Source organism: Salpingoeca rosetta, assembly GCF_000188695.1.
Source record: "Salpingoeca rosetta unplaced genomic scaffold supercont1.31, whole genome shotgun sequence".
Lineage (NCBI taxonomy): Eukaryota > Choanoflagellata > Craspedida > Salpingoecidae > Salpingoeca > Salpingoeca rosetta.
The window spans coordinates 607,914-621,430 of record NW_004754903.1 but is presented as its reverse complement, the minus strand read 5'-3'; the positions used below and the strand labels follow the sequence as shown (position 1 = coordinate 621,430).

The 13,517-nt window shown below is 55.7% G+C and overlaps 3 protein-coding genes across 3 annotated transcripts in view; 1 reads left to right on the top strand and 2 right to left on the bottom strand.

Annotated features, from left to right (window-relative positions):
* Window positions 1-171: 171 nt before the first annotated feature.
* On the bottom strand, window positions 172-5,926 carry PTSG_09790 (vacuolar protein sorting-associated protein 35; the record flags this gene model as incomplete). Its single annotated transcript, XM_004989092.1, has 13 exons — window positions 5,686-5,926; window positions 5,394-5,507; window positions 5,102-5,198; window positions 4,528-4,825; window positions 4,123-4,213; window positions 3,292-3,717; window positions 2,896-2,997; window positions 2,644-2,690; window positions 2,144-2,351; window positions 1,385-1,846; window positions 927-1,054; window positions 636-744; window positions 172-363 (listed from the first exon to the last, which is right to left on the bottom strand). Exons 1-13 carry the CDS (start codon window positions 5,689-5,691, stop codon window positions 172-174), a joined length of 2,280 nt encoding a protein of 759 aa, XP_004989149.1. The 5' UTR covers window positions 5,692-5,926.
* A 6-nt stretch (window positions 5,927-5,932) lies between these two features.
* PTSG_09789 (uncharacterized protein) lies at window positions 5,933-10,810 on the top strand. Its single transcript, XM_004989091.1, has 12 exons — window positions 5,933-6,630; window positions 6,812-6,853; window positions 6,976-7,094; window positions 7,216-7,270; window positions 7,464-7,585; window positions 7,732-7,813; window positions 7,930-8,032; window positions 8,339-8,425; window positions 8,664-9,097; window positions 9,330-9,412; window positions 9,578-9,821; window positions 10,048-10,810. Exons 1-12 carry the CDS (start codon window positions 6,064-6,066, stop codon window positions 10,663-10,665), a joined length of 2,556 nt encoding a protein of 851 aa, XP_004989148.1. The 5' UTR covers window positions 5,933-6,063; the 3' UTR covers window positions 10,666-10,810.
* A 26-nt stretch (window positions 10,811-10,836) lies between these two features.
* The window catches only part of PTSG_09788 (uncharacterized protein), a 3,224-nt gene continuing 543 nt past the window's right edge, over window positions 10,837-13,517 (bottom strand). The window contains exons 1-3 of the mRNA XM_004989090.1: window positions 13,405-13,517; window positions 12,259-13,174; window positions 10,837-12,136 (exon numbers count right to left, since the gene is read on the bottom strand). The exon at window positions 13,405-13,517 is cut by the window's right edge and continues 543 nt beyond it. Of these exons, the coding sequence (XP_004989147.1) occupies window positions 10,926-12,136; window positions 12,259-13,174; window positions 13,405-13,517 (2,240 nt within the window). The 3' untranslated portion in view covers window positions 10,837-10,925. The remainder of the gene's footprint in view (window positions 12,137-12,258; window positions 13,175-13,404) is intronic.

The following is a 13,517-nucleotide window of genomic DNA, read 5'->3' as shown; positions in this document are numbered from 1 at the left end:
GTGTGTGTGTGTGTGTGTGTGTGTGTGTGTGTGTGTGTGTGTGTGTGTGTGTGTGCGTGCGTGTGCGTGTGTGTGTGTGTGTGTGTGTGCTCTTGTCGCTATCCCCACAAACGCAATCATCAAACAAAAACCCCTCCACCACCCCCATTCCATCACCACCACCACCACAACCTACTCCTCCACCCCACCACCACCACCTTCCTTGATCGTGTTGGTCACCTGTTCGCAGCCGCGGATGTAGAATGAGGTGTACGCGTCGTAAATGTCTGCATACAGCGACGCCTGCGTTGACGGCTCCAGACAAGAGCGCGCAACCTTGATCGCCTTCTTCAGGCACTTGAGCACCTGATCCCCATCGCGCAGCTGAACCGCAAGGCAGGAGAGGTGGTGTGTGTGTGTGTGTGTGAGGGTGTGTGTGTGTGTGAGGTGTGTGTGTGTGTGTGTGTGCGGTTTGATGGCACTGGATGAACACAGAGAGGAAGAGTAACGTTGACACATGCAACAACACAACCAGCAGCAGCAGCAGCAGCAACGCGTGCGCCCGCACACACACACACACACGCACACACACACACACGCACGCACGCACGCACACACGCACACACGCATACACACACACACATTGGGTTGCGTACCTCTTCGTCCGAGTCTGCGAGTTTTCCGGACCAAAAGAGGTTTGCACATGCACACACGCCGCGGCACTGGTCTGGCTTCTGCACAAACTTGGAGCTCAGCAGCGCGCACCTGAGGTGTGTGTGTGTGTGTGTGTGTGTGTGTGTGTGTGTGTGTGTGTGTGTGTGTGTGTGTGTGTGAGATCCAACAGGAATGAATGATCACAGGTATAACGACCACACGCAGTACCACGTTTGCCCACTCCCCCACTCCCCTCACCACCACCACAGCAGCAGCAGCAGCTTCATCCTGACTTTGTGATGAGCGGGGTGTAGTTTTCCTCTGTGAAGCACGTGATGCGTTGTAGTGTTCCAATCATCAGCGTCATCGCTGCCACCTGCTCCTTCGAGTCAGACACCTCCTCCTCGTACAGCGAAAACGCCTGCAGGGCGCATAATTGGGCATCAAGGTGCGTGTCGAGTGGAATGAGACGTGGAATGGACTTGGTGTGCGCTACATCAACGCAAGTGCATTTGGAGCCCATGCACAGACACATATGCACACGAAAACGCGCAAACGACCGTGCACGCAAACACACAAACAGAAGAGCACGCACGCACGCAAACACACACACACATGCGCACGCACACACGCACAAACGCACACACAATATCATACACAATCACACAATCACACAATATCATACACACACAGTCACACACACAATATCATACACAATCACACAGTCACATACACACTCACACAGACGTACCTGGGAGCAGAATTCGTATGCGATGGTTTCGCTCTTGGCAAACGTTGTGGTGCTGGTGACGAGTGCTGCCTGGAGAAACAGCTTGAGGGCGAGCATGGGCAGCTCTCCCTCTGCCAGTGCCAGAACACACGTCCGCACCATCGAGTACAGCTTGCTGCACTTCTTCTCCCACAGCTCATCATCATCGCGCGCGTCGGAGTAGCCCTGCGCAAGCTGGAGCGCCTTGAACACGTGCGCCGGCACGCAGTACCGCATGCGGTGGATGGTGCCTGCAAGCAACTGCTTCTTCAGTGACGCAAGAATCTGCGCCTGTGTGTCGAGATCCACCCCCTGCACGAGGGAGAGCACGCGTGCCACGACCACCTGCTCCTCCACAAACGACCCATCCTGGTGGAAGGATTTCGGCTGGCCCTCCACCTCGCCCAGCAGCGGCAGCAGCAGCTCCCCAAACACAACGTCGGCCTGGAGTTGGGGGGGGAGTGGTGGGATGGTTGATGTAGGGGTGGGAACGGTGAGCAAACACGCAGTCGTGAGCAAGTGCACATGGAGCAAGGGATTGGGGTACACATGATTGGCCACTCACTCGCACACATATGGACAAAGAGAGAGAGAGAGAGAGAGAGAGAGAGAGAGAGAGAGAGAGAGAGAGAGAGAGAGAGAGATGAAGCAGAAGCGCAGAAAGCTTTCACGCGCACACAAACGCACACACACACACACATATATACACACACACACATACGCACACGCACACACACACACCTCGGCCTCTGTTGAGACGGCAAAGTTTGAGTCTGCAATCTTCTTTGCGGTGAAGACGGCGAGGGCGTGGCGGGTGGCATAGGAAAACATGCTCAACACGTTTCCAAACGACGACAGCTTGAGGGCGGGCGTGAGCGAGGGGTACGTCTCCAGCGGAAGGCGAAGCAGCAGCGACAACTGCTCGCACGCAGCAGTCCGCGGCTCAACCCTGTGCACGTGCACGTGTGTGTGTGTGTGTGTGTGTGTGTGTGTGTGTGTGTGTGTGTGTGTGTGTGTGTGTGTGTGTGTGTGTGTGTGTGTGTGTGTGTGTGTGCGTGTGTGTGTGTGTGTGTGTGCTGATGAGTATGCGCGTGTATTTGCGTTTGTTGGGGGGCTATGTGCGTATGCACGTCAAAGATAGTACCAGTGCGTGTGTGTGTGTGTGTCTGTGTGTGTGTGTGTGTGTGTGTGTGTCGCTTTGAGACGCAGCAGTGCAGGCAGTGGCGTGATCGTGGGCGCACGTTGTGAGGCCGACGCTCTTGAGGTGGTCAATTGTGTTCTTGAAGATCTGTCGCGTTTGAGGTGCAAACGAAACACGGGCACAAGAAGATGATGAGCAGGTGTGGCCCTGGACTTAACTCACGCACACACACACTCACGCACACACAATCACGCACACACACACCAACAACACAAACACAGCACATCATGATCTACGCGTACAAGAGCCGCCCTCTCACCCAGCCATACACACACACGCACAGGCAACACACCTCATCGACGTAGTCGAGGTTCTCTGGGTAGCACTCGATGGTGAGCTTCATGAGGGCGAGCTGGATGGCGACGGCATCCTCAGGCGCCATTGTCGTCCGCGCCTGCAGCGCAATGGTGGCGGTGATGTGGTGGGTGAGTGAGTGAGTCGGAAATCTTGCATGAATAGAACGGCACCACAACACGTACGCACGCGCACACATACATAAAACGACCACACCTACACACGACAGCACACCCACAACCACGACAACAAAACGACAACCATAACCACAACCACAAGCACAACCACAACCACAAGCACAACCACAACCACAACCATAGCCACAACCACAATCACACCGACCACAACACGTCCATCAACCCTCCCCTCCCCCTCTCACTTCTGCCAAACCCACCTGGAAGAGGGAGCGGATGTTGTCGGCAAAGACCTTGTACAGGTCCACGTCTGCCGGCACCCCCGCCGTTGCGGCTGCATCTGCTCGCGACTGGCTGAAGAACTGCACAAGGCGCTCGACCAGACTGATCACAATCGCCTTCACGTTCACCTGCGCGTGCAAAGGCGCACACGCCGTCAGCAGCTTGTCAAGCGTGGCCAGGTGGTAGTCGTCCGGAAACACCTGGATGATGCACTCCATCAGGTACTCTTGTGCAATCGGGTCGCGGCAGTTGATGACCTGCTCCAAGACGGCGGGCAGGACGGTGGCCTTGTACATGTCGACGTCGGCGTTGTCGAGTTGCGACAGGCGCACCAGGTTGGTGCCGACGAGGAGCCGCAGCTGCAGTCGCTCCTTCTCCCGCCGTGTCCGGTCACGCGAATGGCCCTGAGGAGGGATATGGGGGGGGGGGGTTGAAGTTTGAGAGTGTGTGAGCGTGTGTATGTGCGTGTGTGAGTAAGTGTATGTGAAAGTGTGTATGTGCGTGTGTGAGTAAGTGTATGTGTGCGTGTGTTTGTGAATGTGTGTTTGTGAGTGTGTGTTTGTGAGTGTGTGCGCGTGCGTGCGTGCGTGTTAGTGAGTGAGTGAGTGTGTGTGTGTGTGTGAAAGAGAGAGAGAGAGAGAGCAAGTGTGTGAGCAAATGTGTGTGAAGACCTTGACCTTGTGCTTGTGCACGCATCTCTCTCTGCTCTTGTCCTTGTTACCGACAAAACAGACCATCCAGCATGCTCACTTCATTTCACTTCACCCCTTTCTAACACCACCGCCGTCGTCGTCAACATCAGCGCGTACCTGGTGCTGCATGCGCACCCAGAGCTTGTTCATCTCGGCAAAGTTGAGTAGCACAAAGTCGACAGAGTCGTGGATTGTCCCGCCCTCCCCGCTGCCGTGATCGTGGCGATGAGTTGGTTATGGTTATGGTGGTGACGTGTGGTGATGGTGACGTGTGGTTGAGACGTGGTGTTAGACGAGCAATATCGGCACACACACACAGGACCGCGTTTGCTTGTGCCCCTTGCTCTCACCCTTCGATAACACGCACACGCCCTCACACTCGCACACATACAGTCACACACTCACACTCACACTCACACTCACACTCACTCTCTGTCTCTGTCTCTCTCGTTCTCTCTTAATCACAGATGCATACATCCTCACACACGCCCACACACGCCGACATGCACGCGCACGACTGACGTTTGTTCCTCAGGGAGAAGGGTCTTGACGGTGGTGAGGAGGTAGTTGCGCAGGAAAAGGCCACGCAGCGGGTGCTGAACACCGCGGCACATCTCAACAAGGTCGCGCAGCACGTCTTTGGCGGGAACGCGGTTCGTCTCAATGAACACGGCGCCGACGGTGATGAGGAGGTACAGGCGCGGCAGGATGTTACCCGTGTACTGCACCAGCTCGTACAGGTCGCTGATGGGGCCCTTCTTCTCGAAGATGTCCTCAAGCACCGTCTTCAGATGCGACAGCTCATCTGTCACCTTGATGTCTGCGACAATCAAGAGGAGGTGGGATGTGGCGGGACAAGTGGGACAAGTGGGTGAGGCGAGCGAGCAGATGTGGGACGGGGGAAGTGAGAAACGCGAGGGGGGGGAGAGAGCGAGAGGAGGGTGGCAGGAAATAAGGTAAAGCACACCGGAACACACACACACACACACACACACACACACACACACACACACACACACACACACACACACACACACACACACACACACACACACACACACGTGCAACATCACATGTTGATTTGTGCTTCACTGACAGAGCTCGTAGTATGTCTTGGGCTGGAGCGCAGATGTTCGCAGTTCAGAGAGCATGGCCACGGCATGCTTCAGCGCATCCATGAGCTTGTCCTCGTCCTGCATCACAGCAACGGGTGAGAACAGAGCGAAAAACAATGACAACGATGAGTGTGGCTGATGTATTGCACGATGAAAGATGGCGAGTGACTGAGAACGACCCCCCACTCACTCACACGTTCAAACACACGCGCGCACGGACGCGCACACACATTCACTCACTCACTCACTCACGCACAACACAACACTACACACCAGGGAGCGTTTCATGGCAAAGGCGTTCTCCTTGACGGCGCGCGAGGCCTCGGCAAGCAGAGCATCCTGTGACATGGCAGCGCCCGGCTTGGCTGCGCTGCCTTTTCCTTTTTGCTGTGGTCAGCCGAGTGTGCGGCGATGAGGAGGGATGGATGGCGAAGCAGCGTTGGTGATGATGAGATGATGAGTAATAATGCCATTGATTAACGCAGGCGTGACCATGCGTGCGAGTGATGGCGACCAAAACAACAGCAAATCCAAACAGGCCGCACGTTTGGTTCTGCTTACTCACGCTCATTTCTGTTGGTGTGCAGGGGCAGGGGAGGGGTACAGTGGAAGCAAAAGCGTCGTCACAACCCACACAACACAAACCACAACAACAATGAAGGACAGTCGCTGGCTGCTGCTGGAGGCAGGGAGGAAAGGTGTGGGTTTGTGGCTTCTGTGACTGGCTGGAGGGAGGGAGGCAGCAGGCAGTTTGCCCGAATTGTAGAAAAGTTGTTGAAATTTTCACTGAAAAATCGGCATTCGCTGAGTCAGCAGAAATCGCAGCCTGTAACCTGTTTGTGTGACAGTGCACAAGGCAGCAGTGTGTGGTTGTCACACAAGTTCTCACTCCCTTGTTCATTCATTCATCGTCGCCACAGCCCGATCACCATCCCCAGCAACCATGAAGGTGTTCAGTAGGTTGGCAGTCGCTGGTGTGCTTCTGCTGCTGCTGGTTGTGGCGACAACCAGCGTGGCCAGCCCTGCGACCGGCAGCGGCCAGCGCCCAAGCGGCAGCTGCAGCCTGGACGCGTGCCACGTTGCTGAGGCACCGCCGTCTGCAACAAAGGACAAGACTGCAGAGCATGGTGTCGGCAGCAACGCCAAGGATGAGAAGAGCGCTGGGATCGGTAACCCCGCAAACGCTGCAAACACCGCAACCACCGCCGACAGCGACTCAACGGCAGACTCAACGGCGAAATCCTCCTCCTCCTCCTCCTCCTCCTCCTCCTCCTCCTCTTCGTCGTCGTCGCCGCTCAGATCGCTGGAGAAGATGGGCAAGGATCTGCTGCACACGTCGCTCTTCTACCCGATTGTGGCGCTGCTCACCTCGGTGCCCCTGGCCATTATCGGCTTTGTCACGCGACACGTGTACCGGCGCGTTGACGAGTCCATGTTCACCCACGTCACCATCCCGGAAGGCACCCGGTCCATGGAGTGGTTCGCCTACTGGCTCGAGCGCCAGCCCATCGTAAGTGGAGGAGGTGGTGGTGGTGGTGGTGGAGGTGGTGGTGGTGGAGGGATTGCGCTGTGTGCTGGTGCTGTGGTGTGTGCTGCTGGTGCGCCATGTTTTTGTGAATGAGGACTGATGTGTACGCTCATGACTTGTGCTGCGACCTTGCTTCCATCGTGCATTGCGTGCGTTGCTGCAGATCCTGGAGAACGACAAGGACGTGGAGGTGATCGAAAAGGCGGTACGTTACACTGCACTGTGCTGTGGATGGGAATCGGATGATGCCTCACACTTGGGCGTCCCACGCTCTTCCCTCAACTCACATGTACACTCATGTTTGATCGCTCATGTGGGATTGTTCAGGATGGCGGGCGAGACAACGACCGGTTCAAGACAGTGACGTTCCGTCCCAGTGCTGGCGCCACCAGGAAGGTCCCATATGTCGACGCCAGCGGCACAACCCACGTCCTCTTCGTCAAGCGGTGCGCTTGTGTGCGTGTGTGTGTGTGTGTGTGTGTGTGTGTGTGTGAAACTGTCTTGGTTGCTGGAAATGCACACGTGCACCTGCTCACAGCGCCCATCCACGCGCTTGCCATGTGTCAGGGTTGTGGAGGAGCGCAATTCCAACCGAAACTCCCGCGACAAGGAGAAGTATGAGGTACGTGTGCGCGGGCCATAGCGGACCATCAAACAGTGTCTTGCACACGTGCATGCGTCCGAACATGGCGTGTTATTGGTGTTCACACCATGAGTCAGCTTTGTGCACGGCACACCCACGCCATACATGCGTGCACTTACCCACGTCACCCACGCCACCCCACCGTACGCCACCAACATCATGTCCTCTGCAGATCACGGTGCTGAATCCCTCGTGGCGGCTGTGGTCGCCCGGATCACACGCGCGCGAGCAGCAGGCGGTGATGGACGACAAGCACGCAAAGGCAATCATCGCAGAGCTGCTCTACAGGGCAAGGTGCGACGTGTGTTGTGTATGTGTGTGTGTGTGTGGGGGGGGGTTGTGTGTGTGTGTGTATCTGTGTCTGTGTGTGTGTGTGCACGCTCATGTATACAATCCCTCACAATGCCATCATGTCTGCACGTGCAACAATGCCACTGTAGGGATGAGTTTTGCCAGAACCAGCAGAAGTGCACGTCCATCTACTACAACACCTATTCTTGGGAGAAATTCTCAGACCGCATGGTGCGTGCGTCTGTGTGTGTGTGTCTGTGTCTGTGTCTGTGTGTGTGTGTGTGTGTGTCGAGCAACAAACAGCAAGTGGGTGCCCCATGCTGACCACGTGACCTCCCCTTCTGCAGAAGCGGCCCCTGGAGAGCGTGCACCACCCGCATGAGGTGGTGGAGGACATTGTTGGCGACATGGACTGGTGGCTCAACGCCGCACAGTGGTACCAGTCAAAGGGTGCGTTGATCACGGTTGTGTGCGTGTGCATCTATGTCTGTGTGTGTGTGTGTGTGTGTGTGTGTGTGTGTGTGTGTGTGTGTGTGTGTGTGTGTGTGTGCGTCTGTGTCTGTCTGTCTCTCCGTCTGTGTCTGTCTCTCTGTCAGTGTGTGTGACATGCGATCAAGTCTCATCACATCACTCAATTTATTCTCCTTGTACTCTGGATAGATATGCCACACGGTAATCCCCCTCCTCGTTGCACAAACCAACCCCTCACGACACCCCCACACACCCCCACACACATGTCCACCTCGCCTGGTGCAGGGCTGCCCCATCGCCGCGGGTACCTGCTGTACGGTAAACCGGGATCAGGCAAGAGCAGCCTCATCTTCGCCCTCGCTGGCAAATTCAGTGCGTCAATTATTTGTGTCTGTGTGTGTGTGTGTCTGTGTGTATATGTCTGTGTCTGTGTCTGTGTCTGTCTGTGTCTGTGTGTGTGTGTGTGTCTGTGTGTGTGTGTTTCGTTGCCAGCTTACTCACCACACGTCACTGCTTTTCGTTTTCGCATTCGTTCTTACTTCTCATTCATACGCATCTCCCCCCCCCCTGTCCAACCTCCTCACCACCACCACCACCACCACGGCCACAGACCTGCCCGTGTGCACGGTGAACCTGCAGGACGAGGACATGGACGATTCGCACCTCATCTACATGCTCAACTCCGCGCCATCGCCCTCCATCCTCCTGTTTGAGGAAATCGACACCGCATTCGGGCCACTCAAGCAGTCAAAGCGCAAACAGCAGCAGCAGCAGACTGGTGATGATGGTGATGGGAAGAAGGGTGGTGATGATGATGATGGCGATGATGGCGATGATGAGGAGGAGGAGGAGGAGGATGGTGTGGATATGACGAAGAAGAAGAAGAAGGACAAGAAGGGGGATGACAAGAAGAGTCAGGGTGATGATGAGAGCAGTGACGATGATGACGATGAGGAGGAGCAGGTGACAAAGGGTGGGACCAGCACTAGCAGTGGCGGAGATGATGATGAGAACAAGCCCGTCTACCGCAAGCCTCTGCAGAAGGTGTGTGTGTGTGTGTGTGTGTGTGTGTTGTGTGGGTGTATGTTGTGTGTGTGTGTGTGTGTGTGTTGTGTGGGTGTATGTTGTGTGGGTGTCTGTGTGTGTGTGTGTGTGTGTGTGTGTGTGTGGACAGCTTCAATGCCTCTCTCACCGTGCTGTCGTCCTGTATGCCTTGTACTTACCCGCATCCGCTTCAACCATTCCCACTAACCACCAACCACGCACGCCGTTCCAGGTGACGTTCAACGGGCTGCTGAATGCTCTTGACGGCGTGGCGGCGCAGGAGGGCAGGATCGTCTTCATGACCACAAACCACAGGTGTGCACTGTGTGTGTGTGTGTGTGTGTGTGTGTGTGTGTGTGTGTGTGTGTGTGTGTGTGTGTGTGTGTGTGTGTGTGTTAATTTGGGTGCTTGCTGCCCACCCTTTCAACCACACAACCGTCACATCACTCACTCCCCTCCCCCACCACCACATGTCCGCAGGGAGCGCCTCGACCCGGCGTTGATCCGGCCCGGCCGCATTGACCGCGAGTTTGGCTTCTTCCATGCCTGCAGGCAACAGATTATCGGCCTGTTTGCCCGCTTCTTCGAGGACGACCCCAAATACGCGCGTGGTGGCAGCAGTAGTGGTGCTGGTGGTGATGACGTTGATCGTGATTTGCTGCTGAAGGACGCCACCGCATTCGCAGACAACTTCCCAGACAACGACACCTTCAGCGTGGCCCAGGTCAGTCGTGGTGGTGTGGTGATTGTGATCGTGTGATGATGAGGTGTGTCCGTGGTGTCAGTGGTGTAGTTTGTGTGTCCACACTCGCGCAACAACATCACAATGCAACCCTTCCCCGAATACACGCACACTCACATCACATACTCACACACACACCCACATCACACACACTCACATCACACACACACACACACCTCACTCACTCACTCACACACACACACAACAGCTGCAAGGGTACCTGATGACGTTTATCCGCAAGAAGGACGCGCCCGACGCTGCGCTGGCGCACGTGCGGGAATACTTCAACCTGCACCGGCTGGAGGAACGCGAGAAGGAGAGGGCATTGATGCAGAGGGAGGAGAAGGGGGAAGAGGAGGACGGGCAGGAGGGTGATGATGACAGCCATACCATGAACAAGGCGAACAGCGTGGGGAACGATGATGATGCGCAGACCACCACTGCACCATCTGGTGCTGGTGCTGAAGTGCGTGGTCGCAGCCGCAGCCGCCACCGCAGCCGCCACCGCAGCACATCTCGCCACGACCGTCACGACCACCGCCATCACCTCAACTACACGCCGCACGTGGTGGACAAGGAGATTGAGCACCTGTGCCGCTTCGACAGCTGTCGGCAGTCTGAGCGCGAGGAGAGCTTGCAGGGACGCACATCCTCCGTCCGCCCATATGTGCTCTCCGCCCTGCTCGCGTCATCGTCGTCATCAGCAGCAACAGCGACTTCGACAGGGGCGACACGGATGCCGTCGACACGGGAGGAGCAGCGACGCGTGGAGATGATGGAGGGCGCAGCCATGCCCGTCCGCAGAACAAACTCCGCAATGCCGTGATTGTTGCATATTGGTGGTGGTTGATGGGGTGCATGTTTGATTTGACCTTAGAGAAAGGAAGGGAACGGTTTATTGATGGGGTGCTGGTGCGAACGGCAGCTACGTTGTGTTGGTATGGAGCAAGTAAAACAAAGGAATAACTGTCAAACGGACGCAAGCAAAGGATGCGTGGGTGATTTGGGCAAATGAGTGGAACGCTGACACAAACAATTCTGAAAGAGCACTTAGTGCCCAGGCGCACTTCTTATATCTTCCTTTGTTTATGGCTTCTTCCTTGAGTCGCATGGGTAGTCAACCAACAGCATTGCATCCTGCGTGTGATTTGGGATGCAGTGAACAATACCATCGCGAGTCGTGGCAGCACCTAGGCAGCCATTCGTTGTTGTGGAATTGTATGCAATTGTCCCGGTGTCAGGATCGATGAGGAGCACGCTGTTGGCTCGGTATGGCATTGCAACGATGCGCCCAAACCGATCAAGCCTCGCCGCACCCCATTTCGATCCGTCCCATGACAGTCCAGATATGCCCGCGAAATCCCTTGTCTTTGGATCAGCGACAGCAACAAACCGCGCGTTGAAAGGAATCGCGAACAACAATCCGTTTGCCGCAGTGATTATGTCACTGAATGCTGCTGCGTTTGTGTCGAGGACCATGACACCCCATTCTTCGGCTGTGTTAGTCGTCGGGTCAATCACGAGCAAACTGCCACGATCAAAGGGTGCGCAGTAAATTCGGCCATCCTGTGCCAGCGTAGCACCAGCCCATTTCCACCCAAGACCAAGACCGATGATAGTTGTGGTATCCACAGTCAGGGCAACCGGATCAATGATCAGGACTTCATCCGCATGGTGAGGCGTAGCATAAATTTTGCCATTGCCGGCGAGTGCGCCACCTTTCCAACACGCCGTCCTTCCGCATTCAACGCTGATGTCACTAATGCTATCACTGCTTGGGTGGATGACCAGAACCGCCGCAGCGTCGTACGGAATGCCAAAGATGAGGCCATCAGCAAGAACGCCTGCACTCCACTTCCAACTATCGCCATAGAAACTCACGTCAATTTCGGCATGAACTGTGCCGTTTGGGTTGTAGGCGAGTACGGATGTTGCGTGCGCCGGAATACCGTAAAACACTCCGTTGGCAGCAAGAACAAGGTCAGCCCAGTCATCCACGTCAGTTTCAGGCTTAGTGCCCAGTGGGCGTGTAATTGTTTCTGCTCGGGTTGTGCACTGCTTGCATTCACGATTTGACGTGGGGGTTGCCTCGCGTAACATGTATTCACCAGGGCTACATCTGCGGACCACTGAGCATTTGGCGGCGTTTTCTGAGTCACTGAATGTACCCGGCGGGCACGTGGCGCAAATGCGATCAGTTGATTCTGAAGCTGGCGCCTCCACGTATTCAGAGGGACGGCAGTTTGTCAGCGGAATACATTTTGGTGGTTGGTGACTCCACTGCAGAGAGCGCAGACCTACATGAAAAACAGCGCAGCGTGAGTGACAATCAGAGACACGCGATGTACGCACTCAACCCTGCCACCCAGCATGTAGAGCCAACACGACAGGTTTCACCCCACCACTCTAAATCACGTACATGTAGTTGAGATATGGCCTGACACGTAGTGGTCCCTGGAACAATGGAAACGAAGCACAATGCCGGGAGATTGTAGAGCCGCAGCAACAGCACCTCCAGAAGGGTGCCAAACCATCACTTCCCACCCCCAGAGGGCTGTTGACACTTGTTCGCCGTGTGGATATTCGACAATCACGTCTGGCTCAACATTCAGCGGCGGGCATGAGCCACTGTCAAAGTAGCAAGTTCCGGCCTGATCTGCAACCACGTCGCCCAGCTGTTCGCATCCATGAAGCTGTTCTCGAAGTGAGGCAAGAGCTTCATCGTGTTCTTCCAGCGTGCTGGTGCGGTCTTCGAGTGTCGCCATTTGCACTTCGAGGGTGACGAGTTGTCCGACAACATCCTCGTCTGTATCCTGCGTGTCACAGTCGACGGTTGAACGCGACTTCATTTGTTTCTCTAATTTGCGCACTCGCTTCTCGACGTCTTGAACAGCCGTGCAAGCGCGCATCTGTCCTTCAAGTGCATTCACACGGTGCACCATGTCTCGCAGGTGCGTTTGATCTTGGAATCCCTCTTCAAGGGAACGCATCCGCTGCTCCATGTCTTCCACAGCCATCCACGCGTGCGCGCCTTTCTCCAATTTTCGCACTCGGTCCATGACTTCTTCCATGTCTATGAGTGCGACCTCAACATCCGAGAGGCGTTCGTCAACGTATTCCAGGTGTTCCAGCCGCCTTTCAATCGCGTCCAAGCGCTGAAACACCTGAAGGTTGGTCCAACCGTGACCTGATTCACCAACTTGCCCCAGGAGCGATTGCTGGGTCACGCCGAAGATGGCTTGGCCAAGAATCACGATAGCCAGCGCCAAAAGAACTGTCCTCGCGAGCCAGGGCTGACGCGGGTGTTCTTCATCGGGTGCTCGCTGTTGCAGCGCCTGTCCACGTAAATCCAAAGGGAAACACGAGCAAGTAGAGCACGCAGGAAGTCACAGAGTTGTGTGTTGAGTGCGTTCGGCTGGCACAAGCACGCAGTGCAAAACTGCCTGCAACCAGACGACGATTAGGACAACAAGAACAGCAAGACCAAGACAGCGCGAACTGAGGCACACAGAAAGGCACTGTGCAACAACAAACCACAACACACCACCATGACAATCACACGAACCTCAAGCGTGTCTCGAATGCGGCGCAATATCTGCCAGCGAACCTCGATGCGAGCAAACCGCTGGTGCTGCGGCTGCGGCTGCGGCTGTTGTTCGCGTTCCTCAAACCACGACA

Excerpts from the sequence above, each read along its gene's own strand:
- PTSG_09789 (XM_004989091.1), top strand. The coding sequence starts at position 6,064 with ATGAAGGTGTTCAGTAGGTTGGCAGTCGCTGGTGTGCTTCTGCTGCTG. Across the intron at positions 7,586-7,731 it reads GAGCTGCTCTACAGGGCAAG|GGATGAGTTTTGCCAGAACC; the intron begins GTGCGACGTGTG and ends ATGCCACTGTAG. Across the intron at positions 9,413-9,577 it reads TTCATGACCACAAACCACAG|GGAGCGCCTCGACCCGGCGT; the intron begins GTGTGCACTGTG and ends ACATGTCCGCAG.